This window comes from Sciurus carolinensis, chromosome 6 (genome assembly GCF_902686445.1).
Source record: "Sciurus carolinensis chromosome 6, mSciCar1.2, whole genome shotgun sequence".
Classification (NCBI taxonomy): Eukaryota; Metazoa; Chordata; class Mammalia; order Rodentia; family Sciuridae; genus Sciurus; species Sciurus carolinensis.
In genome coordinates this window covers 5120275-5146652 of record NC_062218.1, presented here as the reverse complement: position 1 = coordinate 5146652, position 26378 = coordinate 5120275, and the positions used below count along the sequence as shown (strand labels likewise).

General features: G+C 50.7%; 1 protein-coding gene across 2 annotated transcripts in view; it reads right to left on the bottom strand.

Annotated features, from left to right (window-relative positions):
* Ube2ql1 (ubiquitin conjugating enzyme E2 Q family like 1) overlaps positions 1 to 23721 on the bottom strand; it is a 35834-nt gene extending 12113 nt beyond the window's left edge. Inside the window, exons 1-2 of one of the 2 annotated variants that reach the window (XM_047556734.1) lie at positions 22942 to 23721; positions 22386 to 22471 (exon numbers count right to left, since the gene is read on the bottom strand). In XM_047556734.1, the coding sequence (XP_047412690.1) occupies positions 22388 to 22471; positions 22942 to 23721 (864 nt within the window). In that variant the 3' untranslated portion in view covers positions 22386 to 22387. The remainder of the gene's footprint in view (positions 1 to 22385; positions 22472 to 22941) is intronic. The other variant, XM_047556732.1, reaches the window with a different exon arrangement.
* Between the last annotated feature and the right edge of the window lie 2657 nt (positions 23722 to 26378).

Below are 26378 nucleotides of genomic sequence, written 5' to 3'. Positions count from 1 at the left end.
TCCCAGCCTGAGGCCGCAAGGACACCCCGAGCCCCAGGGTGGGATGTTTCCCCCTGTGGGGAAATTAGACCTTTATGTGCTGCAAAACCTTTACTCACCCAATCCCCATAACACACCGGAACGTGCTCGGTGATCTGCCCTGAGAACACCGTTTTGATTGTTTTGTGCAGCGGCTGCTAATGAGGTGCTAATGAGGTGCCAGGGCTGTGGGTGCAGAAGGAAGCATCCATTCAGCAGAAAAATAATGACTGCCTCAGCACATGGTTGGTCCCACGCTGCCAGCAGGAAGAGAAGTCCAGAGCCAGGACCCCTGAGATCCCAGATATGCATCCTGTAGCCAAGCAGGCGCTGGCCACCTGATGTCCCGAACCCTGGACTGCTCCGAGCCACCCGGGGTGTGCCACCCGGCAGTCCTAGTGCACTTTAAACCCAAGTGCCTTCCCCGAGCCCTTCTTCTGCAGGACCTACCTGCAGTGTAGCCGCCACAGCAGGGGCCCAGCTCTGGAAAGTAGGGGCCTCTCTGCGCTGGGGGCCACCTTGGCTCTTAGTGACTCTCCAGCTCTCTGCACACCTGCTGGTCCACCTCCAGCAGGGCCAGATTCCAGTCCCTGCCACAGCAGCAGCCAGGGCTTCCTTCCATGACCGGAGGACCCTTCCTCCTGGCTGGCCGCCTCTGGCTGCAGCTCCCTTCACCCCTCCTCCACACTCCAGCTCTGCTCACCCTGGTTTCTCGTTAAATTGGGAGCTCTGAGCACAGGAGGCTCCGCACTGCCGGTGTCATGAAGGAGTGAAAAGGAAGAGCCTCACACGATTTCAGGGCTGTGAGATGCCACCTCACCCTTGAAAACGTGCAGCCACTCTGCACATGGTTCTGGTGCCCCTGGACCCAGGTCTTCCACATTTTCCAGGAAACTGGGCAGAGACACAGCAAGAAATAGCTTGGTCGGTGTTGCCAAAACAAGTTGGGGATCTTTGTAGAAAACATCATGTTCTAGTACCATAAAATAGTCTTAAGATTGTAATCAAGCAAAAAAGCTGATTCTAAATTCAAATTTCTAGACTCTGGTTAAAAAACTTAGAAAACGGAGGGACTGATTTTGTTTGACCTAATAAAATTAGAAAGAGATTTCCTATAAGCAACTGGGATGGCTATTATTACTTTTAGGTCATTACTCTGGGAGATGTTCTGATTTAAATTCTTTAATTTGTATGAGGGTGTTGCCACACAGTCTCTGTTTTTTAGCTAAGTAGTAAGTAGAGAATCCAATCACTGATTTTTACAAGCAACCCCAGAAACCTTCCAGCACCGCGTACGTCACAGTGCGATAAAGGTGGAGGGATGTCAGCCCCATCAAGGACTTTCCACGTCCAGGGAGACGTGACGAGGAGACAGAGGCACAGGCTGAAATCACACAAGGCCCTGCAGCTGATGCCTGTGGGACCTGGGACCTGAATTCACAGCACTGGGCCCCAGGGTCCATGTTCAAAACCACTCTCAACCTGTTACAAGGAAATCTCAAGACTACCTTCACTCCTTCTTTGGGTGGGCAGGAATTCAATGCAAGCATCACACAACTACATACCCAGCGCCCACTGGGTGCTCCAGCAGAGGATGATGAATCTTGAAGAATTACCACCCCCTGATCTGAGGGCCCTTATATCACAGCTGGAAGCTCGTAATTACGCAGATGATCAAGTGGAGAATTTGGGGCAAACAGCTTCCCATGGTAGTAGAGGTAGTAAGTGGCCACGCTTCTCCACAGCCCAAGCCTGCTCCTGGAATCAGTAGTCACAGGATGTAGCAGCACATGGTTGGGATTTTTAAACACCTATATGCCAGGACTTCCCAACCTTACTGTACCACAGGGTGCCCGGCTCCCATCACACCATGCTGAACTCGTGGTTGTCATTAGCAACCTGAGAAGAGAAGCTCCATGCTGGATAGGCAACAGGAAGTCACAGATCATGGCACGGCCAGCCCAGCCTGTACACGAATAGCACATGCATGAGCCACGGTAGCGTCAACCCTACGGGCTCAAAACTCCAACCAGCATTCCAGTTCTGATCACATCAACTACTGTTTTTAACAAGGCAAATATGTTCAGAACACTGGCATTTCAAAGCAAAATCTTTTGATTTTGCTCAAAGTACTTATGTAACATGTTGTTATGTTTGTAGCCAACAATTTTGTGGAAGCCTTGTTGTGGATGGTGCTATGCAAGATGTCAAAAGGAGTTAAAGAGTAAGTCATCAAAACTGGCCTTGTGCAAGTAAGGGAGAAGTTAATCCCAGGTGCGTTCTGTCCGTTGGCACAAGGAATTAATTTTCTTGGTATTGTTATTGTGGTATTTGCACTGGCCTGCACTAAGATTCAAAGATGACGAAAAGCTAGGTTATTCCATCTTCATATTTAAAGCTACAAAACAGTTTTGCTCTGGCTTTGTTTGCCTACCTCTGGCATTACTGAGTTAACTCGGAGTTTTTCTGAGGCATTGAGATGCAACATTATGTTAACTTTGTTATTTGCAGATGACAGAATTACCCACACATAAAATCAAAGGCTCATCTATTTTAGGGACCTTGATTTGATAGGGAGCATTTGTGTTCCCCAACTTGCCATGTGTTTCTTACATTTCTGCCTCTCTCAGAATCAGACTGCGGCCACGTTCCCGCCAGTGACTGCAAGCGGAAGCGTCACGGGTGAAGGCAGGTGATGCCTGCTGACCCTCCCTGCAGCTGTGAACTTGGAGGCCAGGTGCTCCAGATGGGGGCTACCCCAAAGCAGACTGCACTGGGCTAGCCTGGGATCGCAGGATCTATGGAAACTTGAATTTCTGCTCTCAGTAAAATTTGTAACATGGAGTGAAATCTTTTCACAAAAAGCTAAGACAATTTTGAAAAAGCAGAGCAAAGAGGAGGGTCCTGGTCTGTTTGGTATTTGACCACCAGGCATATGCCAAAGACAGTAGGATGCTTAGACAGGAGCAGGAAACAAGTGAAAGAGTCATTATGTGAATCACGACGGATAAATGCGGCAGCACGTAACTGCAGAAGAGGGCTGGGCGGTGCAGTGGGCGGGCTCAGGCACGGTTGCACACAGTGTGGAGGGAGGAGCTGGTCTTAACCAGCAGCACACAGAGAAGGGTCCAGAGGAGGGACCCAGAATGCCAAGGGCACAGTTTTGAAGCCAGTTGCAGAAGACAGAGGGCACCTCTGCAGACAGGTGAGGAAGGGGTCTACACACAGCTTTTACCATGAAAAGAGATGGCTGCAACTACTTCCAGGCTAGGGAGTTTGTTTATTTCCTAAAAAATAAGAGAGAAAATATTGGAAGAAGATATTGGCAACGTCAAAAACCAACACAAGTAAGAAAGATCTGGAAAACAGAAAGAATTCCTGAAAACTGATAAGGAAAAGCCAGGAAACCATAAAACTCAACATTTAAATGATAGAAAATCCGAATGGCTGACAAGCGTCCAGGGTGACATCCACATTTACCAGTAGTCAGAGAACACACAAGAGATGTTGCCGATCTCCTGCCGAGGGGCAGCACTGGAAAGGAGGATTTGGCTGGCTGTTGGCAAGAAGGTGTGGGGTTGGCCCTTGAAGCCCTTCCAGAAAGCTCTGGTCATACCTAGAGGAAGTCAGCACACACGGCAGATGAATCTAGGCGCTCCTGCCTGCACATCTATCCCCAGAAGCTGGGGAGTGTGCTCTGAAGACCTGCCACGATGCAGAGAGAGAGGGGGCTGGGCTTCCCGGGCAGCAGAGGAACAAACCTTGAGTACGTTGCACAGTGGAGCCACGTGCCAGGCGTGAGGAGCCACCAGCCACGTGGCCACTCGAAGGACTGAGCTGTGCGTGAGACATCTAAGAGGGAGGCCCAGGACACAGTGCTGTCCCCGTCACCGTACCCTGAGTATGCACACACAGAACAGCACTTCATGTTTCCCAGGGCCTCAGTGCACTGAAGAATGTCTGTCCCAAACACGGGGGGCCCTGGGCAAGAAGGGCCCTGTGTGAACCGCAGGGCCTCAGCTCTCTGTACCTGAGGTAAAAAGTAAGTTATGGGAAAAGGGAGGCTTAAATTAATATACGTGCAAAAATTTACTGTGCACACATGAAAATTAGTTTTCCTGTATGTCAATAACAGGTTAGAAAGGAAAACAAGGACTCTCTCACAGATCAACAAATGCCAGTGGCCCTGTGCAGAGAGCACCCAGGGTGTCCTCAAGGACACCTTAATTTCTTGCTCCCGCCTTGTTTGTCCCCTCCCCTCAGGGGACAGGACCTGTGACTTGCTTCTGTGGAGCAGAAGGTGGCAAGAGTGCTGGGGTGTCCTGTCTGAGATTGAGCAAGGAAAAGACTGCAGCCCCTGTCTTGGGTGCTCTCTGCTCTCCCGCTCTTCCCTCTGGGGGAAGTCATGGTCCACAGGCTGCCCATGGACACACCCATCTGCCAGTGACTGTGGAGCCTCCAGTCAAGAGCCACTCAGGAATGGAGCTGCCCACTACCCCTGATGGTCCTGGGGCCTTGGCTCTTGGAAAGCTTGGCTCAGCCAAACCTTCCCATACAACAGCAGGGCTGGCCCTGTTCGGCTCAGCTTCTGACAGACCCAGAGCTGGAGACGTCCAACCAAGCAGCCCAGAAGCTGCAAGACGGAGCTGTGTGTTGCTCTAAGCCACTGGGTTTGGGGGTAGTTCGTTACTCAGTAATGAACAACTAATGCAGAGGCCTCGGAATCAATTTAACAGAAAGTGTTTCTAAAGTTGTAAGAAATAACGATCACATTTAAAATGGACAGAGGGTGGAATAAGAGATTTCAGTGACCACCCCCAAAATATAAGCCTCAAAGAAAATAAATCCCAAGTATATGAAAGATGGTAAGCCTTAATAAAATAAAATATGTGTAAGTTAAAAAACAATGAGATGCTTTCCCAGTGAGATTAGGAAGTCCCATGATCTTTGGGTGGAGTGGCCGGGGGTTCTGCTCTCATGCTGTCGACAAGATAACCAGGAGATCCTTGACATGTGTCCAATGGGTTTGTGGAGTGTCCCCACCCTTTGCCCTACTTCTGGAGCATCCCTTGAGGTACTGAAGGCACAAGAGCAAACCTGATGTTCAGAATGTCCATGCGGGCTGCTGCCGACAGGGGGGACTGGGGCTCCTGACTGTCCTTAGTCATCCGTGGCACCCCATGCCAGGGGTCCTGGTCTTTTAGTTACCAGAAAGATGGCCATTGTACTTATGTAAAAAGATGTGCTCACTTCAGCCACCAGGAGGAGCAGGGCCCCGCTGCTGGACCCCTGAGGCCCGCCAGGACGTGTGTGCGCATGCCTCTGCCCACGCATGCAGAAAAGGCTGCTCCCCCACGGGCACCCTGGGACTTCTCAGTCTCTGCCTTGCCCTCTGGCACCGCGTAAACTCCATACAGTCAGGGTCACCTATTTTCTCTTATCAGAAAATGTCTTAAGGGCTGTAGACTTTAGAAAACCAGGTACACACCATTAAAATCTGAAGCATGACCACACGACCTGCTTTCTCAGTCTTTCATGAAACACCAAAGCAAAGGACATTCATGGCAAGAATTGTAAAACAGTAATGGTAATGAAACCTGTGCTCTAAGTAAACCTTTGGCTCATTGTTTCTTTGGAGGCCTGGACAGCAGTGGCCACCTGGAGATGGACAGAGGAGCCTTCGCAGAACTGCCTCCTGGGAAGGACAGGTCTTCTGAGAGCCCAGCACTCAGAGGTCCAAGACACAGTGCCACGTCCTGTCTTCTAAACAACTGCAGCCTTTGGTGTCCTATGCTCGCACTGGTCCACGTGCACAGGGCTGCGCCTTGACCCTGGCCTGCCTCACTGGCTCTGAGCTCTTGGACTACCACGCGTGGACGGAGGCCCGGATGCCGAGACCCGTCGCAAGCCATGTCCTGCGTTCACTCACTGCAGAAGGGCGTTTGATTCCAGCTGAACGGTGCCGGTTAAGTTGAGCCGAATGGGAGCCACCTACTTCTCCACAGAATCGCTACCATCAGAGGGCAGATCGAAGTCACGGGCAGCGAGAGAGAAACTCCCTTTATGTTACTTTTCATGTAAGTGGGTTTTGGGTGCATTTATAGGAGAAAAAACCCTACAGGTCATTTTAATTATGATATTATACAAGTCAGGGGTGTCATCCTGAAATTAAAATGTAAATATCTAAGTTGTGCTATTTCAATAAAAATTTTATATCAATACTTCAAACCTATTTTCAGTTTACAAGAGTCTTGGATCGCTCTATCTGATTAGGGTCTAGGCTCATGACACTTGGATAGACACTGATATTCGGGAAGTTCATGGAGAATCTCTCCACTCCGGTAACACCTGTAACTGCTCAGCCTCAGAGGCGGGGCACAGAAAGCAGGTTTAGTGCCCTCTGCCAGCTGTGTGTGGACCCAGGGAGACCACACGAGTGTTGTGGAGGAGATGCAGAGCTCCAGGGGCTTGGCACCCTGTCATGTGGGTGGATGAAACCCAACCAGGGCTCAGAGTCCCAGCGGCGAGAGGCAGCGACTTGGCAGCAGCTTGGCAGCTGAGGAAGGTGAGAGGCGGGAGGCTGAATGTGCGAGGAGCTCTGCCAGCCATGCCCAGGGTCCTACCCTGTTCTCGGGGCTCAGTGGCACACTGGTTGGTGGTGATATTTGGAGGCATTTAATGAATTTTCCCACTTCTGAGTAAACGAAAAACGCACGCAATGTGCAAACGGTTGAACAAGGTTCTCCTTAGAAATCTGAGACGGGTCTGGTGTACCTCCCGCTCACCTGTTAAATGCTGTTTCCAACCGGTTTGATAAATAAAATGAACCAATGACCCATTGTTCTCTGATGTGACTATAAATTGAATGAGTAAAATTACCACAAAAAGTGGAATTGAGAGCTTTCAGAAAGCATCTTACATCTAATTTGGCAAGGACATCTGAAATGATAAAAATAACTCGATTAAAAGCAGCTCATCAATTCGGGTGGATCAGCATAAAGACCAATTGCATAAAATACATTCACCATAGAAACTTCAGCCTCGGCTGGTCCACCAGAGCAGCCTTTAAGAAGCCCTGACCCCCAGGGTGCTGGTTAAAGATGACCCCGTCATCATCCTCGGCTCCCTTTCCAAGAGGAGCCTGGACACACACAAGCTGTGCCAGAGAGTCCGGGGGGCCCACACGACCAAGCTCTGCCACGGGCCGAAAGGGGTCCTCCACATCCCCCACATCTGTTGTCTCGGAGTCCCGGCCTTCCACTCCTCAGAATGCGCTGCATGTGGAAACAGACTCTGCAGAAGTGATCAAGTTAAGATGGGTTCTTGGGTGGGTCCTGACCCAATCCCACTGGTGTCCTCTACAAGAGCAGATCAGGACCAGATGTGCACAGAGGGACGGTCCTGTGAGATGCAGGGAGGCAGCTGGCTGCAGGCCAGCAGAGAGGCCGAGGAGGGGCCACCCCAGCCCACTCCATCTCACTTCAACCTCCAGAAGGAGAGCGAACCTTCTCTGTTCTTAAGCCACCTGGTCTGTGGTCCCTTGTTTCAGTAGCCCTCCAATATTCCTACAGACTAACAGAGGCTCCAACAGTCAAGCCACAAGCCAAAGGAAGGAGGGACGGGGTGGAGAGGGAGAGAAGCTTTGAGAGGATGAGTTCCCACATAGTGTAAGCCATCATCTCCAATCGGGAAAGACGACAAAGAAACAAAACAAAAGGTGTTTACAGAGTTTTTAAAACAAAACTCTCCACGATAAACTTCTCAATGAAATAAGTACCAAGTGCTGATCAGTAGGTGGACCAGCAGCGCGGGCGCTGAGCAGCCCCTTGGCTTCCCGTCTCTGCTCTAGGCCCCTCCTCTGCCCAACTAGCCCCTGCTGTATTTTCTGGCTGGCAATATCACGATGCTTCAAGGGTGCATGATTAGCAACAAAACCTCATAAAGCCAATTCTCGTTTGCTCAAACACCATGACCAGTGCATTTGATGTTCAGAGAAAAACAGAAAATTCCGATGACATGGGACGCACAGGGTGCTGGCAGTGAGATGATTCCGTGCTCAGTGTCAACCAGAAAACGCCCTTCGACTGAGCATTGCTTTGTTGCTAAAAACGTCCACTCTCCCCGCACTGCAATTACAAAGTACTCGGCACCCTCCATCTTCCTTTGATGATTCATGATCTTGCCGTGTCTGAAGGGCACCGACTCAATTTTGTCCTACAGTGTTTGCTGAATGCCCACTAGGAGCGAGGTCTGGGCTTGTCCTGAGGTCCCGTGTGGCAGGCCAGAAGCCACACTGCTTGCCCTCCCTGGGAGTGCCCAGCACTGCAGCTGGGAGCCAGTCTCCAGCGAGCCCGGAGCACTCAGGAACCCAGGCAGAGGGAAGAGCAGGTGCTTCATGGAAAACCTACATCCAGAGGTGCCTGGAAAGCTGGGTGGGATTCAGTGGAAGGGGGCCTGCAACTAGCTTGCACACGCAGAGGGCTGAGCTGAATGCTCCCCGGGACGCCCACCGAGTTCTTAGGAGGACTGGAGGTGGACTCTTGCTCCAGTGTTTGGAAGAGGAAACTGCTAGGACACTGTGAGCTGCACCTCCCAGTTCAAGTCAGAGACCCAGGCAAGGGGAGAGCAGGGACAGGGCAGGGGCCTGACACTGCGAGACCTCAGGGGAGCCCTGCACAGGGCCCTGCCCCGCCGTGGGACAGAGCAACCGCAGCACCAAGGAGCAGAAGCCAAGGTGGAGAACGACTGGGTCCTGAGATAAGTGACTCAGTGGCAGTTTCTCTTCCTGTCTCCCAACTTTCTCTTATGAGATAAAAATATTCTATTGAAGAATCTTCTCAATTGCCTGCCTCTTCACCTAGCTCTGAAATTTCAAGGTGAACACCTCTCAAGGAAGAGTCGGAAACCTAAGAAGGCAGGGCATTCGCACAGCGACGGGGCCTCCGCAGCCCTGTCTGAGGAGGGGTCGCAGCCCACCTCAGCGGCAGGAGGGGTGCCCTCCAGAGTCCGAAGGCCCCCCGGCAGGCGGTGAGAACACCCAGGGAGCTGTGACCCCGGGGAAACGTCACCAGGGCATTCACATCCTCCGGGGGTTCCCGAGGTGTGCTGAGCTGTGTACCCACCAGCGAAGCCCAGTGCAGAGGTGGCCCTCCCGGCCACGCCTGCCAGACTCCCCGCTGGCTGGCAGGGGGTCACCAGCTCTGAGCTCCTGGCTGGAGAGCAGGCATCTTGGCCACTCCCTGACCTCTGCATGACATTCATGTCTCCTCCAACTGGGAAATGCAGCCCGGTGGCCAAGAGCCCTCTGCTGTGCCAGGGACACCAGCCACTTCTGATAAAGACATTCGGAAACTCAAACAGACCAACGAAGGGGCAAAACAAACCCCGTGTGCTCAGCAGCTCCCCGGGAACCGACTGGGAGCGATTTCTCATTTCTTTTCTGTTCATGAGATAGCATCTCACCACCTCCAACTGGGATTTTTGTCTCGTGTGACTGTAAGGCTTTCGCAGCTTCATGGTTTGCACTGCAGAACTTAATACATCTGGAAGAGGGTTCAATTTGGACGACAGGAAATGCCAAATGTCACATCACTGAGATCTTGGTTTACAGGTGATCTTGTTCACTATGCCTATTTTCCTCAACTCTGCTTAATTATGCAATTCTAGCCCTTAGAATCTTCTGGAATGAAACCTATAAAATCACAGCACAAATGCCGAACCTGACTGAGTTTTGAGATCTTAGAAATGAGGAGGCTCACACAGTCCAGGTGTAGGGGGGCACACACCAGGAGCCAATGACCTTCCAGTCCCACAGTGGGGACACACGCCGGTGTCCTGTACCTTGCTGTCCTCCCCGTGTGGAGACCACTCTACCTGCCACTGCATCTGCTCCTGTGGTCCCCACGCTCCCCTTCACTGCTGTTTCCAAAACTCATACTCTTTCCCCAGATTTTCCTCAAAGTCAGTGTGTTATATATTCAGAATATGGCATGCTTTCATAGTTTGCAAAAAGTCACTTTTTAAAGAATTTACTTACTCAGTTCTGGAGTAAAACCTTCTAGAATATTCTGAAATAGTTTTTAAACATTGAACTCTAAGTATTGTGACATACTGATTTAAAAGTATAGCAGGAAACAGTGAAATAAGAGACTGAAGGAGAGGGAGAAAACTAAGATTTGTACAACGTGCTGATCATTACTGTAATCACGCAGAAAATACAACAAACAAAGGAAAAGAAAGTCAATAGTGAAGAAATGGATGATTTAGAGATCCATGTGGCCGAAGGGCAGATTGCCTATGAAACACGCTCCCTGTTTTTACCAGGCTCCCAGACTGGGTTTGACTTAGGGGACCAGTTAACATCGCTGCATTATTTTTGTTAAAGACCAAACAAACCACACAACAGCCTTTCAAGGCAGGTCTTGGAGCTGGAAGTGTTGACTTGCCTCTGTGCTGTGGAGATCCCAGCGTTTCCCTCAACTTGCCAGGGAACCGAACTTAATGGTGAAGAGGGAATTTCCATCAAACTCTGGTGGGATGGTCCCACAGGAATGTTGGGTGGGCTTGCTGTGCCCTGAATGCAGGCTAAGTCACTTCCTTGAGTCCTCTGGCGAGCACATCTGTCCAGCCCAACAGGGTAGACTGACCCCCTCTAACTAGAGGGTTCTCAATCTGGGGAACTCCGCAACTTGGACTTGGTGATGCATCGACATGAGACAACATGGAAAGAAGAAGATGCACCTTAGAAATCTGGCTATGAAGGAAGGAGGGTAAGTCAGGCCCAGGGGAAGGAATCACCTCCTTCAGTCACGACACCTCGAGAGTCCTTGCTTGTTCCTCATGACGGCCAGCCCCTCTTGTTCCTCCCACTCTTGGACTTCCAGAAACCCCGCACACTTTGTAGGCTCGAAGTTGAATGCACAGGAGGTTGGGGGTCCGCTAGCCCTCTGCAGCCCCCCTCAGTTACAGGCTGCCCCTGTGGCCACATCCTCCCTCTTCCTTGATGGAGACCTGTGTCACTGGGAGGGGGGTTTCTCTCTTGTTTTTAGTTATCAATGGACCTTTATTTTATTTATTTGTATGTGGTGCTGGGATCAAACCCAGTGCCTCACACATGCTAAGCAAGCGCCTACCACTGAGCCACAACCCCAGCCCCTGGGGGTATCTCTGACCTCATCTTCCCACACTTCCTCCCACAGTCAGGTTTGGGTCCTGGGTTGCAGGTGTCTTTTGAGCTTGAGTGCTAACCAAGAACCTGAATCTGGGGTCCTTGAGGATCTTCTGGTCATGGAGATGGTGCAGGGCCATCTGATAGACCCGACAGGGGAATGATGGACAGGCCTGCTTACACTTGTTTAATGTGTGGGCCCCCAGCAGGGCCACTAACTATGTCAAGCTCCGAGTGCCAGCTGCCATAGAGCGGGCTGGGTTCACCTCTTCTGAAAGAGCTGGCAGGGCCGAGACTGGGAAGGCCTGCAGCTGATCTGCAGTGGGGCTGGGAAGCCTCATGCGGCACTGAGACCTCTAACGGGTCTTGGATCTGGAGACCATGTGGGAGCCTCCCTGTGAGAACCAAGGACCTGCCCGCTCTTTCTTAGAACAGGGTGACTAAAATGGTTTCGACCAAGAGGTTATATGATAGTTAAATACTGCATTTAAAAGGAGTGAGAGAGAGACATAAATTTGAGAAAGTAGCCTGAGTTACTGGGTAGAACTGTTTCCATTTGCTAACTAAGATGCTAAAATCATTACAAACATAAAGAGGTAGTTACGGCAACATAGCCTAAGCCTCCAAACTGATGTAGATATCACCATGTACTCTGTTTCCATGTAAAAGACAATATTCCTTCTTAGAATAATATTCAGGGAAAGCTGAGGAACACCGGGGACAGGAGAGTGCTTTGTGCCTATCATGATCTCAGGCAGAAGTTCTGATATTGCTGAAGTGTGGGAACATGGTCACAGTACAATAAAAACTGCCAGAATCCCAGAGTATCAATGAACTGTGTGCCAGTCCCTCTCCTTGAAAGAATCCTGATTCTACCCACATGAGGCTTAAGATTTGGAAAGAACCCTAGAGATGACTATTCAGTCTCCCCCAAGTGCAGGAAGTCTTCCCAGATCCAGGGCTACCCCCCAGGTCCCAGCTGACTGAGAAACTAAGAGACTGTAAAGCAGCCATTGGCACTCCATTGCTGGTGAGCCTCTGACGGCGGGAACATCACCCATAACATCCACTTACATTCTGATGAGTTGTTTCATCAATTCCTACAGGTAAATTAGGTTTATCTTGAATTCCACTAGAGAAAGGGCTTTCCCCAAGAGTATTGGAAAGACAAAGTATAATGGGCCACAGTGAAGTTTTCTTTCAATTATACTGAAATAATTTATGTTCATTCTGCATGAGCGATGATAATTGCTGGAGTCCACAGCTTTGTACAGAATTTTAGATTAGATTTACCAACGAGTTTTTCACTATAAAACAAAATGGTAGCCAGAGTTTTTCAGTGGGCATTGTATTCTATAACAAAGATGTAATTTCAACAGTGGTTATGAATTATGGGAACACTTGGCATGCAGCTGGAGATCACAGAGCAAATTTTATAAATGATAATATTCTATGTAATTTTCTAACATAACACCAGCAAAAATTGAGTTAATGTAAAGATACTACTAATAGAAGGGTATTATTAAGAGAACGAAGCTGAGAAGGTGAATAAATCCAGCTATAGGTCTGTTGTGGGACAAGGACACCACCAGGATCTTTACCAGAAACAACTCCTGGTGCTGCAGAAGGATTGGACAAGGGGAAGCCAACAGAGGTGAGGACAGCCGTCCATGGAGGCAGCAATCTAAGAGAACAGAAGGGAGGTTGCCCTGAGTGTCTTGGGAATAGTTCTGAAGTTGTGGTCAGATATCAAATTTAAGCCAACGAGACGCCGATATGACTATGAAATACTAACAGTGGACTCTCCACATGGTGGATGCACACACTCTTTTTTTGTATATATTTCAACAAATATTCTGCTTCTTTTAAAGAGGGACATCTGTTGGTCACCTCCTCTCTCTGAGGAACTGGCCAACGTCATTTCCTTTGAGTGTTAAGAGTCCAGGTGCCACTGGTTCTTGCTTTTCCTGTTTAGAGGAGGTAGCTGACTGCCCAGTAATGAATGGCGCTGCCTCTGCCTCCAGACCCACCCAAGAACGACACTGCAGACCCGAGACACCTACTGGTCTCCCAAAGCTCACGCCTGATGGTTCTGGCCATGAGCTGCAGGATGAGCTGTGCAGTCTTTTCAAGATGGCCGTCACGCTGGGGAGCCAGGCACCACCTGGAGTTCCCACCCGGAGCCTGCGCATTCCCCAGGACTCATGAGCCCGGGTGGGGAGATGACCCTGTTTCACCTCTAGCTGCAGTTCCCACTTCTCAGATTGTGGTTGACTGTGGAAGACCCCAGCAGTATTAGAACGCCCCGACAGTTGGCAATGGACACCCCAGGTTTCAAAGTCACGTTATAGTTGTTGTTGATATTTAGAAAAGTTGATGCTCGTTACCACTAGATTAGGAGAGATGTTGAATATGTCTCCGAATTTCAATATTTAGTGTGTTAATAAAGTGCTTTTTATTTCATATTTTACTTCATCACATTTAAAAAAACGTGACTACTGTACTTAAGTATAATTTGTTTCCTATGAATCCAGTGCATTTTGTCTTGTGCTTTTAAAAGTATTATTCTGAGGCAGAATAATACTTTGTGGGTGTCAGATACAGCAGGAAGGGACTCCTGGGATTTCCCATTTCTCTGTTGCTCAAGAATAACCAAGAAGAGACCTCCATGTCTTTTATTAATAAAAAGGCAGATGCCAGAATTGCCTTTTAAGCAAAATTACTAATAAAATCATCACCCTGATTCAATTCAGTAGAGTTCAAGCTCACTTTTTATTAATTAGTTTCATTTATGATTATGGTAATGTCCTTTAAGTTTTACATGATTTTATGGGTTGGTTCAGAGAAACTGTCCTGTATGAGTTCTCTGGTTAGGATGCTTCACATTTTGAAAGAGATCAGAGGGAATCCAGTAGCAGGGCTCTGAAGGTCTGGATCAGGGGCCCCTACTGCATAATTCCCTGTATTCTCTAGGGATGAAGGGGCTCTCCCTGCTGTCCTCCCCTGGCTGTCCTGGTCTTCCCCAGCCAGCCTGCCAGAGGGGGAGGGGAGAGGAGGAGTCAAGGAGGAGAAGTGAGGGAGGCAGCCCTCCCATCTCCCCACCCAGGGGTGAGTTCTCAGACACAATCAAGTCTTGATGAAGGATGAACCACAGTCCCTTTGCAAAGGTGAAGTTAAAGAAACTGTGATTCACATAGCATTTTGATGACTCTTAACCAGTCACATTTTAAAGGTTTATAATAGTCAACTACTTACAATTAATGTAAGCTTGTAACAGATTCAGGTTTTGGTAAGTTTCTTCCCTGATATTTCTCTTTTTCCTTCACTGGGAAGCAGAGTTGAGCATGGAATGTCATTAGCCACCAAGAACCCCGGCACAAAAGAATCTCTGCAGTATAAGCAATTCCTGACTGGCAACTTTAAGGAAGCAAACTGGACACCCAGCCTGATACTCACACATCACCCTAACAGTATCAGTAAGGATAAAATAATCGTTTCTAACAATTGTGGGCATGAAATGTCCAAGTTCCTAAATATTAATAGCTGCTTTTCACTATCACTGCTATGTAATAAATTTCATAACTCCACGTTCTGAATTTTGGAAATGTCTGATTTAAGATAGAAAAATGGAAAGTACCTTTACAATATTTTTCTGGAAATTTGCCCTTCAATTCCCAAGTGAAATGAATGCCTTCAACTTCACATGGAATGATCCACCAAGTGATAGCATTTCCTTACCTCCCTCATCCAAAAGCTCAATAAAAATCATTGGGAATTCTTGCCAAATATTGTGACAGAGAATTGGTTTTTATTTTACGGAAATTATTTTTAAAGCAGTAATTTCTTCAATCTGAGTGATTTTACCAATGTAATAATTATGTTCAGAAAGCACTTTCTCGAGTTATTTTCAGAACCTTTAAAATGCCTTTCCCTTTTGTATATAGAAGAAACAAAATAGCAATAATTATCTTTCTTCTACAGTTTGAAAAAATTAAAGCATTCTTCCATTTCACACAAGAGATACAACAAGTTTATGGGGAAGTTGGACCAATATATTTGCCCAAATCGATCATTCAGGACCATGTGTCAGATTTGATGGGCACACCGCCAACACCCAGGCCCTCCATGGATCAGTTCCAATCCACTGTGATGTCCATGCGCACCTGTGGGGACCAACCAAGCTCCGGAGGCTCCCGGCAGGGTCTAGCACCAGACTGCTGGGGCAGCTCAGGTCTGGTCTTTTCACTCATGTGCCTGTGGCATGTGATTTAACCTCTGCAGGTCTCAGTTTCCTCCCCTGCAAAATGGGAGTGACGACAGCTTTAATGAGGCTTTAATGAAATGATCCGCCTACAGCCGCTGGCGAGCAGCCGGCCCACAGCGAGCGCCCGTGCATTTTCTCAGTTCCTGGGTCGCGCCTCAGGAAGCCTCAGAGCGCAGGGCACAGGGTCTGCTCCGGTAACGGAATCTCACAACAAGCACATCTGTTTGGCACACACAGTGTGTTGGACATTGTGTGCAGAGAAGAGGCTCCAAGGGTGCAGCCTTTTCCTGAGCCTCGCAAAATAGGCTCAGACACGAACAATTCTCTGCCTCGAGGGGTTTAGGGGAGGAAGCCAGCTCTTCATTTGGAGGAGCAGTGAGGGGCCCTTTGCGAGGAGCTGGGCGACTTGGCAGGGTTTGGAAGGATGGTCAGGGGCTCGCCTGGTGAACAGGACTAGAGCGCTTTCCAGACAAGAGGGGCTGGTGGAGGAGAAACCCCACAGTGGGCGCCATGGAGCACGGGCGAGTGCGCCATGGTGGGCAGGGCTGGGGACGTGGGCTGTTAAGTCTGCAAAGGTCATAATGGAGGATCTGAGAAAACCAGGTCTACAGGTTAGAGGGACCATGCAGGTGGCAGCAGGGAGGACGAAGGGGACAGGAAGATGGGTGGGGGCTCTGCAGGCATTCAGGCAGGTAGCCAGCTTCCCTCTGGGTAGGGCAGCTCAGCAGCTACTCTCCTGCTTCTGCAGCCACACTGGCCTGGTCTTCCAGCTTTGCCTTGATTGGTTCCAATCTGTTTCCTCCCCTTGCTTTGCAGTCAGGTGATCCTGGTCCCCACTCAGCTACTTTCCTCCCAGCCTCCCAGGATCCATGGGCCAGGGAGTAGACCAGGTCAGGACCAGGGACAATACACAGAAAGGGGAAGGATTGCAGAGGGAATGACAAGGGTATCATCGCTAAGGTGGCCAAATCATGGTACACCCTCAGCAAATGGGTGTTGAATGACCGAACGAAGGATGAGGGCAGCCGTGAGGAAGTAACCTGAACAGCTCACTTTACGTCAGCTCGCCAACTCACTAGGCAGGAAAGCATGGTCGTTACTGGGAGTACTTTTGGCATTATAACAATTCCTTGGTGGGTTTTGGGAAATGCATGATCTTTCCATTTACCGGCAATGAAATGCTAACAATGGCCAAGTCAACCCTGACCACCCTCAAGTAGAGTGCTCTCTCTGAGAGTGTTTGAAGACACTTATGACCTCAGGACCCCACCTGGCCCAAGTCCCCAGTGCACATCCAGGCTACTGCCAACTGTCAGGTCCATGGATAGCCAACAAATGGGCACTTCTCCAAATATGAACCAGACATGACTGGGGCCTGCATAATTCCTGAGGACAGTGGGCTCTCTGTGGCAGCTGCCTCCCAGGTCCCTCTCCACCATCGCTGCTCGTGAGTCCTGGTCTGCTGTGGCCCTCAGTGCATGCACTGTGCTAACCAATGGACTTCCACCGGTCTGCACGCCCCAGGCCCCGACCTCCAAAGCTGGGTCTGATGGAGGATTCAGTGAGCACACTTTCTCTCTCAGGGCTTACCCTCCCTCTGGTCTATGTTGTAGGAGTGACTTCAGGTGGTTTGGCTTGAGGTCGGTCTTCTCTACAGCACTGGGCTTTGAGAGGCTGAGTCAGAGCTGCCCCAGGGCAATGAGTGCCCTGGGAACCACTGGCAGAAAGGACAGGACCAACCCATGCTGTCACTTATCCTGTCTCCATTCCTCTCTATCTTAGGGTGGCAACATCTATGCTTCAAGGACACCAGGAATGTGACTTGAAGAACCCCTATGAGCGGCTGGTTGGTTTATTTTAAATGATCATTATTTTAATACAAAAGCCACGTAAAGTGGTCCCTTGTCCCCAACATGGCACTAGTACACCTGGCACAACTTGTACACCTGGATCCAGGTGAACTAACAGCAGGGGATGAGGAAGGAGACATGAGGTCTTGGGGTCAGGCTATCACAGGAGCTCCCACTTACTGTCCCATGGGGACACATGCCTGTAGACAGCAAAAACCAACCTATGCTGTCCCTTCAGAAGAACAACCCTTCCCACCTCTTAACCAGAAGAGTGACAAATACATACTCGCACCATCTTCTTACAGGTTCCTGTTCTCAAATGCCACCACTCAGGGTAACGGAGGCGGCTCCTATTATTAACTGTCCTAAGAGCAGGGGCGGGAGCTCTCCGGGGGAGCTCTCCAGGTTGGCGTGGGGCTATTTTAGGACACACAGTCCTGTCTGCGTCCTCCTTCTGCCCTACTTGATAGAAGAACAAGTAACTATTTTTTCTCTGAACAGTCAGGCATATCAATACCTCAGGCTGCAGAACCATGGCCAGTGGTCAGTATCTGTGCCCTCCACGCTGCACAGGGCAAAATGGCAGTGACTCATAAGGACACCACTAGGCCTGCTTGGGTGGATCAAACGGCATGGTCCCCCTGCCCCATGGATCGTTTCCACTCCAGCTGTCCCCAGCTCCCTCTGAACACCTGAGCTTCCCTGCTACCCCCTGCAGGTGAACCGCACCTCCTGTGCCTCCCCATCTAAGCTGGCCTTCACTGAGGACTTGCTTTTCAAACCAGCAACGCCTCCAGAGGAATCCACCTCCAGGGACGTGGTCTTGGCTAACACACTCCTGTTGGGGCTTGTTATAGTGCTGCTATTTCCTTCTTCCCAATTCATATGCTCGGCTCTCAGTCCTCAGGAGTCAGGGTGGGACTTAACTTATGGGGTCTTTAAATCAATGTCAAGCAAGGTCATGAAGGTGGTCCTTATCTCACAGGAGTGGTATCCTCCTAAGAAGAGGAGATCAGGACAGAGAGACATCAGGTGAGGATAAAGGGGAGCCAGCCCTGCTCACACCTGGATCTTGGATTTGCAGCCTCCGGAGCTGTGAGAGAATGAATTTCTGTCATTTAAGCCACCCAGTCTGTAGTCCTCCATTACAGCCGCTCTAGAAAACTAACACAGTGCTTTCAGAACTTTTGTGTCAGTTGTAGTAGGTTAGAAGCCCAAAGATTTCAGGAACTCAGAGGCTGACCCTCTGAGTTCTTTATGAGAGGTGGTAATGGTACAGTCATGGGTCAAGTGCTGTGTCCAGGTCTAGAACACGGAGGGCATTCTGCAGAAGGGTTTTTATGTCATCTGTGTGTGCGTGCACACGTGCACAGTTCCCAGTGACTCCACAGTGTAGACAAAAGCGCTAAAGCTGACCTTGGTGCTCAGGACATCACTGAAGAAGGTCGAGCTGCAGGGCCCTTTACTCATGATGACACTCAGATAAAGGGTGACATCTGTCACTTTCCTTTATTAATAAATCTCCAGGAACTAGCACTGTTAGGCAAACATACTGTCCTGAAATTGCTTACTAATTTTTAATTCAAAAACAGGACACCCGATGTTTTACTCCTGTCATTCTGTGAGCCTGCTGCTGATGGCTGGCTTGTGGCTCTTCTCTGTGGATATAGTGGATATAGTGATTGTCACTTGGGTCACAATTAACAAAGGACAGCCTAGAAACAGCCAGGTGCTTGGGAGACCTGGGCTTGACCACGCTTCTGGGCAGCTTTTGCTTCTGCTGGGCATCGGAGGCCAGCCAGCCACGGGAACTTCCAGCTCCAGGAAGTGCACCTGACTGTGTGGAGCTGCAGTTTCCTCCCTGTACAGTGACTGTCCTCAGAGCAGAACCCAGGGAGGCTGAGCACCCCGCGCACTCAGCTGGCCCCGAGCTTGACATGGACAAATGGAAATGCTAGCTGCTTACTGACACCATTGTAAATCCGCACTGTGTCAGACTGGTAGGGTTAGTTCTGAGGGGACCAGGAGGGGCGAGGAACTGTCACTCAGCTGCCATCTGGTTCCCTGCCACTGGCAATGTCTAATTAATTAAAAAGGGGGACACTCAGAGTGCACAGGTGAGAAAGCACAACAGTGAGTCAGTGCACAATCCAGTGGCCTTTTTTGGACCCTGCTGCTCACACAGCTGCAAGGACAGGGTTACTGGCCACTCATGCCGCCATCTCAGTGTTGCAACCCTGGGGGAGCAGCAAGGACCCCACCAGGCAGTGCTAGTTTGTCCAGGTTTACAGTTTGCCTTGGGCAATCTTGGACATGGAGCTTCTGTCGGGTCCACTATCTGCTAGTGTGGTGCTGGGCTGCTGTTAGTTTCCTTTAATTTTAAGACATAAATCCTACACTTTTCAATGTCAAAAATTCCACATAGGAACTATGAATTGTAATCTTTTGGCTCAGTAAATGATAAAAGATGCAAACAATGGTCTAAAAGTATTCTTTGAACATTCTCACCAGTTCATTTTAAAGGTCCCAGGATTTTTCATTTCATTGGTACAGAACTAAAATGCCTCTGTTTAGTGAAGAAGGTTTAGTCACAGACAGGAGATTCGTGTGGCTACTTCTACAGAGAAATTATCATTAGAAATTTATATAATCACTTAATTTACAACAGCTACAATTCATAATGCAATAGGAAAGAGATTTTGATAACATGGGGCAGAGATTCAGTCAGGTAAAAACTTCATGAAATGACTTGAATTTCTCATATCATGTGATAAATCTAAACTTTTGTACACAAAGCTGCTAAGCAGATATTTTTTATGGTATTATATGTGAAATCTTAAAAATTGTTTTGAGGTTTCTCTAAAGATAGAAAAACAGTGTGTCTTTAATTCAGAGTTGACATAAGCAGTGTTTTCCTATATGAAAAAGGCAAACATGCCTTTTCTAACTTCTCAGTTTAAGAGATTGAGTCCTAAAAAAGAAATCCCAACCAACAGAGAAACGTAAGAGGAATATTATGATTCTTAAAGTTATTATTGGTTGGGTAGCATCCGGTTCTCTTTCAACACTTGATCAGGTATTTTGATTGCTTTCCCAAAGCACATTACCTTTAACCATGGAAATAATTTGGCAACTGCTTTATGTACAGCAAACATCCTGCGAGTAGTGGATTTTCCAAGGGATGCAAAGGCACCTGACGCTTAGATTACCCGAGACCATCCAGGTCCTTCTGTGCATAGAACCCTAAAACATAAATGATGATCCCTTCTTCAATCCTTTCATTGCATTTGGCAATTTCATGTGTACCATACCTTATCCTCTTCTGGAGAACCCTGTATGTTGAAACCAGCATGGAAAATGCGAAGAAGTTGCATTGATATCTTTAAAAATGCTGAGTTTTAAACATCATTCCAAATGTCAATAGATAATGTAATACAATTTGCTAGGTGGGAGAAGCTGAGTTCACTTGAGATTTTATCAAATACATAAAAATGGTGATAATTGTTTTCAATAATGAAGCCTCCAATTTGCAAACTGAATGCATGACTCTCAATTTGGATTACAAAGAAAGTGAATGTGTACACCAAGACTTGCATATGTTAAGAGAAGCTTATGGGTGCCAAATACGACTGTTGCTATTCAGTGCAGAAATGGAAAAACACTTAATCTACTGAGACAGTTCTCTTTTAAAAAACAACTTCCTTATTTCTCATTTAAATCCTTCTTTCCCTGCATTTTCCAAAGTGAAGGCTGCCGTCTAAGATCTCTCCCAAGTCTAAAATGTTATGATTCGACTCTGTGAGTCTATAAGGCAAAATTACAGTTCTCTGCCTCTGACCTCAAAGACATCTTTGCTGTAAAGAATGAAAAGCGATGATAGATAAGTCAAAAAATTCTGATTGGCAACGATTTAAGAAATGAACAAACAAGGTATTTCAGTAGAATATTTTTCTACATCTTGTATATAAATCATGCTTGCTAAATAAACCGAGACCCTGATGGCTCGTACTCAATCACATGCACCTTGCAGTTGACCCAACACTTCCCCATAGGACGAAGAAGAGAGCTCTGACGTTAGAGCATCAAGCCTTGCTCAGTTAAAGGTGTCTTTCTAGAACGGCCATCCTATTCCCAACTCAAGAAATATGTGAAACAGGGGCCCTGGAAAAGATGGACTGGAAGGATGGTTCAAGAATTAAGTGACCTTCTCTGCTGGAGTTAGGATGCGATTTGTTTGGAATTCCAGGGGTTCCACCTTTAGTGAAATGGGCAGAACAAGCATCTTTTGATTAGCGTGAAACCCCCTGCAGTGAAAGGGACAGAGACAGGCAGGGGAAGAACTGATCCCTCTGATTAGGGGACTTGGAAAGACCAGAGGAGGTCATTCAGGGTCTTTTTAAGAAAACAAGGATTCTCCATAAATCTAAAAGATCTACAGAAATATAATTTTATCCAGTAATGTTTAATATCAATTCAGGAGGATGCCACAGAACGCGGCGAGCACGGTCAGGAACACATAGTATGGGAAGATAAAGCCGCGCTGTTCCTGCCTGCGGTCAGGAGGAGCACATCAGAAAATCCATTCTCTGCTCTCACCTACTCTGGGGCTTCTTTCCCACAAAGCAGTGACCTGGTGCAATAAGGGAAAAGACTCAGGTGACCTGCTCAGACTTCCTCTGTGTTAAAATCTTTAGCCCTGACGACACCCAACCTCCACCCTGGGGACAAGGAAGTAAAGGTCTGAAAGAGATCAAGACCTGGAGGGCTACCCCAGAGGCTCTGGAAAGGAGCAGTACCAGGCAGGAAGGGAGTCTGGCCAGGACAACAGACATTGCCTTGATGGGTTCTGGCCTTGTCACTTAAGGAAGGGCTCAAAACACACCTCTGCCTGTCTGCTCTCTAGAGAGATTTCTCAAGAGCACAAATTTCATCTTTACAGGGGATGCAGCTAAGGAGGAGGAGCAGGGGAGAGGGGTCACCTGCAGGCAGCTGAGAGGCCCGAGAGGGAAACCTGTGTTGGGGGAGGGGCAGGATGCCATGTGCTGGGACAGACACTTAGGTACTGAGCTACACAAAAAGTTCCCACCTTCATAGATTACAGGGGCAGGAGTTGGGTTGAACAGACAGGATGGAGAGGCAGAGAAAAGGGGAGGACAGGAGAATAGGGCGATTCTAGTGAATGGAGAAGGGGAAGGGAAAGCAGTATGGAGATGGGAGGGGGAGAACAGGAGCGGTTAAGGGAGAGAAGGAATAGAAGGGAAGGGAAGAGGACTTGGGAGGGTGATAAAGGGAAAGGGAAAGAGGGAGGGATGGAGAGACCGAGGGAGGAGGGGGCAGAGAAATATGAATATTAATATGAGCAAGCTAGAGAGACCAGAGACACCCGCAGGGCCAGGACAGGGGACCAGGAGCGTAGGGAAAGGGAGACTGTTCAGGGAAAAGAGGCAGAAGCGCTCAGAAGCATCCCTCGGCGGGAGGTTCATTCAGAAAGAGTCTGATCCCGCACGAGTAGCCCCGGGCCAGGAGCGAGGTGGCCGCAAGCCCCAGCCCTTCTCTCCCATCTGGGGCGAGGTGCACCTGGCCCTGCGGGTCGGATCGCCGTCCCGCACCCCCAGTCCCCCACCCCACTCCGCGGGCCTTACCTGGCCCTTGACCAGGCTGGCGGCGAACTGGCGCATGACGGCCTCCACTGTGTAGGCGCTGGACCATCCGCGGGGCGTGAGCAGCTCCATGCAGATGGCGCCGCCGTCCAGCACGTAGCCGTTCTCCAGGCGCGGGCTGAGCACCCGCATGAAGGGCGGCGAGAAGGGGAAGTTGTCGGGAAAGGTGAGGTTGAGCAGGATGAACTCGGTGTTGGTCTCCTTCATGTCCTGCCACAGCACCGAGTCCTTGTCCACCTGGTGCAGCTTCACGTTCCAGTCGAAGAGGCTCTCGTCCACCAGCTCCACGGAGATGAAGCGGTCGCTGAGGCGCGCGATGTCCTGCAGCTCCTTCATGAGCCGCCGGCTGCGCACCTGCGTGCAGTGCTGCTGGCGCGCGGCGGGCACCAGGCTGCCGCCCGCGGCCGCCGCCGCTACCGCGGGGCCCGGCCCCGCCCTGGCGCCCGCTGCCCGCTCCCGGGGGCCCCCGGCGCTCGCCGCCCCCGCCGCCCCCGCCGCGGGCTGCGGCGGCTTGTCGCGCGGGGCCAGCTCCGCCGCGCGCTTTCCCTTGCCCTTGCCGGGCCCCGGGCTCGAGTCGCCCGCGCCCCCGGGGTGCTGCTGCTGCTGCTGCTTGTGGCCGCCGCTCTTGGCGCCGCCTTTGCCGCGCAGCGACGCGCTCTGCGGGCCGCCGCCGCCGCCGCGGTGGTTGTGGTGGTGCTTGGGGTCCTCGGTGTCCCGGTTGTGCAGGCGGATGAGCCCGATTTTACGGAGCAGCGTGGCCATTTTAGGCTCGGCGCCGGCTGGGGGCTCCCCTGGGCTCCTGCCCCCGGAGCCCGCGAGCCGGGACGCGGGGGTCGCGGGGCGGCGGCTACGGGCGACCACTCAGTGGGGTGCGGCGCGAGTCACCCCAGGCGCCGGCGGCCTTGGCGCAGCGGAGCGGGCGGCACGGACGCTCGCAGGCTGCTGTGTCGCCGCTGTCATATGATGGGCCCCGCTCCGGCTCCGGCTCTGGCCGCCCAGGGAGGGGAGGCGTGGAGGAGAGGCGGCGCGGCTAGCCGTCCCTGGGCCGGCCCCTGGACGCAGCCCTCGGATTCCCAGTGTCCGCGGTCCTTTGTGCGCGGCCGCAGCCCGGCTGGCCCCGAGTCCAGCGCCGCGCCGGGGCGCGCAGAGTCGTCCGCAGCGCCCCGGAGGCAGCGAGATGGCCGTGGGCTCCGACCGTGAGCGTCTGCCCGGCCGTGGCGCGCTGGAGGCTACCACGGGGCCCGGGCCACTGCCGCTCGTGTCGCCGCCGCCGCCGCCGCCGCCGCTGCGGCTGCTGACATTGCAGAGGCGGCTGCTCCGTCTGAGGCGAGCGCGGCGCGGAGGGGGCGGCACTGCCGGCCGAGGGGGGGGGGCGCGGGGCGGAGCCGCGGGCTTGCCTGCGCCGTGCCACCCCCGCCGCCCGGCTCCCGCGGCGACACGCGCTCGGCCGCTGGGGGGAGACAGCGGTGCGCGCCCGGCCCGCCGGCTCGGGCTTGGGGAGAGCGGTGCGGTGGGCTCGCAGCCCCAAGCCCGCAGGGGCGGCGAGGGAGGGGCCCGGGGAGGGGGCTGCCTGCGCGCACTAATGGGGTCTCAGAGGCAGTGGGTCTGTCTGTCCGGGATCCGGTGTAGACCCCAGCCCGAGCCGCAGGCTGCACATAACCTTCTTAGAACAGCCCAGAGGGGAAGGGCTAAAAGCAACCTGTTTATTGATTCCTTCCGATCAGATGGTGACCAGTGTCCCCGCACAGCAGATTCGGGGGATCCGGCGTCAAAAACCAGTGGCTGGACACTTCATAAGGACCGATCAAAGAATCAGGATTAGCGGGGGCGGGATGCGGGAGCACGGCCCGCTGCAAACCTCCAAAAGAACAGACCCGCGAGTCATGACATCGGTAAAGGCGAACGTTTGGCCAATTCACTCCCCCGATCCCTGGCCCGCTCCGCTCCTCCTGCTGGCTGTCTCTGTGTTCAGTGGCAGGGTCTCCCGAGGAAGGGACCGCCAAGCAGTGCGCCGGGTGGCTTGTTTCCAAAACGCTGCGGAGAAGCGCATCAGACTCCTGGTGCTGGCCAGTGCCCCAGGCGCGAGCAGCCAGGTTTGCGCCCAGGAGTGCAGTACCCGCGCTGACCTCTGACCGCGCGGAACGGGAGGGTTCTGCCCTTCGTCCTGAGGTTCTCAGTCCTCCCTTTCCTCTCTTCCGTGGACGCATTGAAAATCTTATTTTTAATCTGGTGAAATAAAAAAGCGAGTTCAGGCCCCCAGAAGATGGAAGGTCTTGAGAATTCTAGGACATTCTCGGTGCACGTGGCTCGATTGTTCAAGGGTGAAGTCTAGGACATACAGGAAACATTATCATGAACCCCAAATCGAAATGACTTAAGATTCTAACTCCCACCTCTTTAGAGATTTTAAATTTTAAGATCCATCTGGAGAGTATGTTGACTTTTGTTCTTGATGTCTTTTGCCATTTTCACTTTTTCCAAATGATTAGAAAAATTAACTCTATAAGAAACCTCTTCAGGCCCTGGTGGAGACACAGGCCTGGAGGAGCTGGGGTCCCTTTGTTTCTTGGGGATGTCTAACAGGAGGGAGGGTTGAGTTTGTGGTGACAGAGAGGGAGGGACAGGAGACAGATGTGCTCCCTGGAAGCCTAGGCAGCCCCTCCATGGTCAGGTGGGTGGAACTGAGGGCAGTGTTGGAACCCAGGCTACCCAGATCTTACCTGAGGCAGTCCAGGGCCTCTGTCCGTGTCTCATGGGTTTTTAATTTTGTTTTGTGACCTTATTCTGTCCAACTTGTGTGTGTGTGTGTGTGTGTGTGTGTGTGTGTGTAATTTACGATAGGGAGAGAAGGAAGATGACAGTGTCTACTTGCAAAGTCCTGTGAATTCATTTGACATAAGGAAAGGGGGTAAGAGAAGGTTGAAAACTGACACTGAAGAAGGAGAAGCAGTCGTTCCATGCTTTATTATTTAACTTCCTCGGAAACACTCTCAGGTTTTACAGGCTCATATTATTGGTGAAGAAACTGAGTTAAGGAGGCCCAGCAGGTGGCCCACTGAGCCATGTGCTAGGAGGGGAGGATCAGCTTGATGGGCACTGGGGACCTCTGCCTCCAGGCCCTGTACTTGCCGTCTGTCAGCTGCCCCATCAGCTGCTTTGCTGGGCCTCAGATCCAGGCAAGGCATTAGCCTCATACAGGGGATGAGAAAGCCCCTGAATGGGATTGTCACTGACGAGTTAACCTTGGACTAGGACTCAGAAACTTTGTGATGTGGCTGTTCCCACCTGGAGCAGTAAGGTCACTGGGTGTGGTTTGGAAATGGCCTAGATGGCTGTCTATAAGGCCTTTGTTACTAACTGGAATGCTTGCTTGGCAGATTGCTGTGGCTTGGGTGTGGCATGTGTGTCCCCCAAGGGTC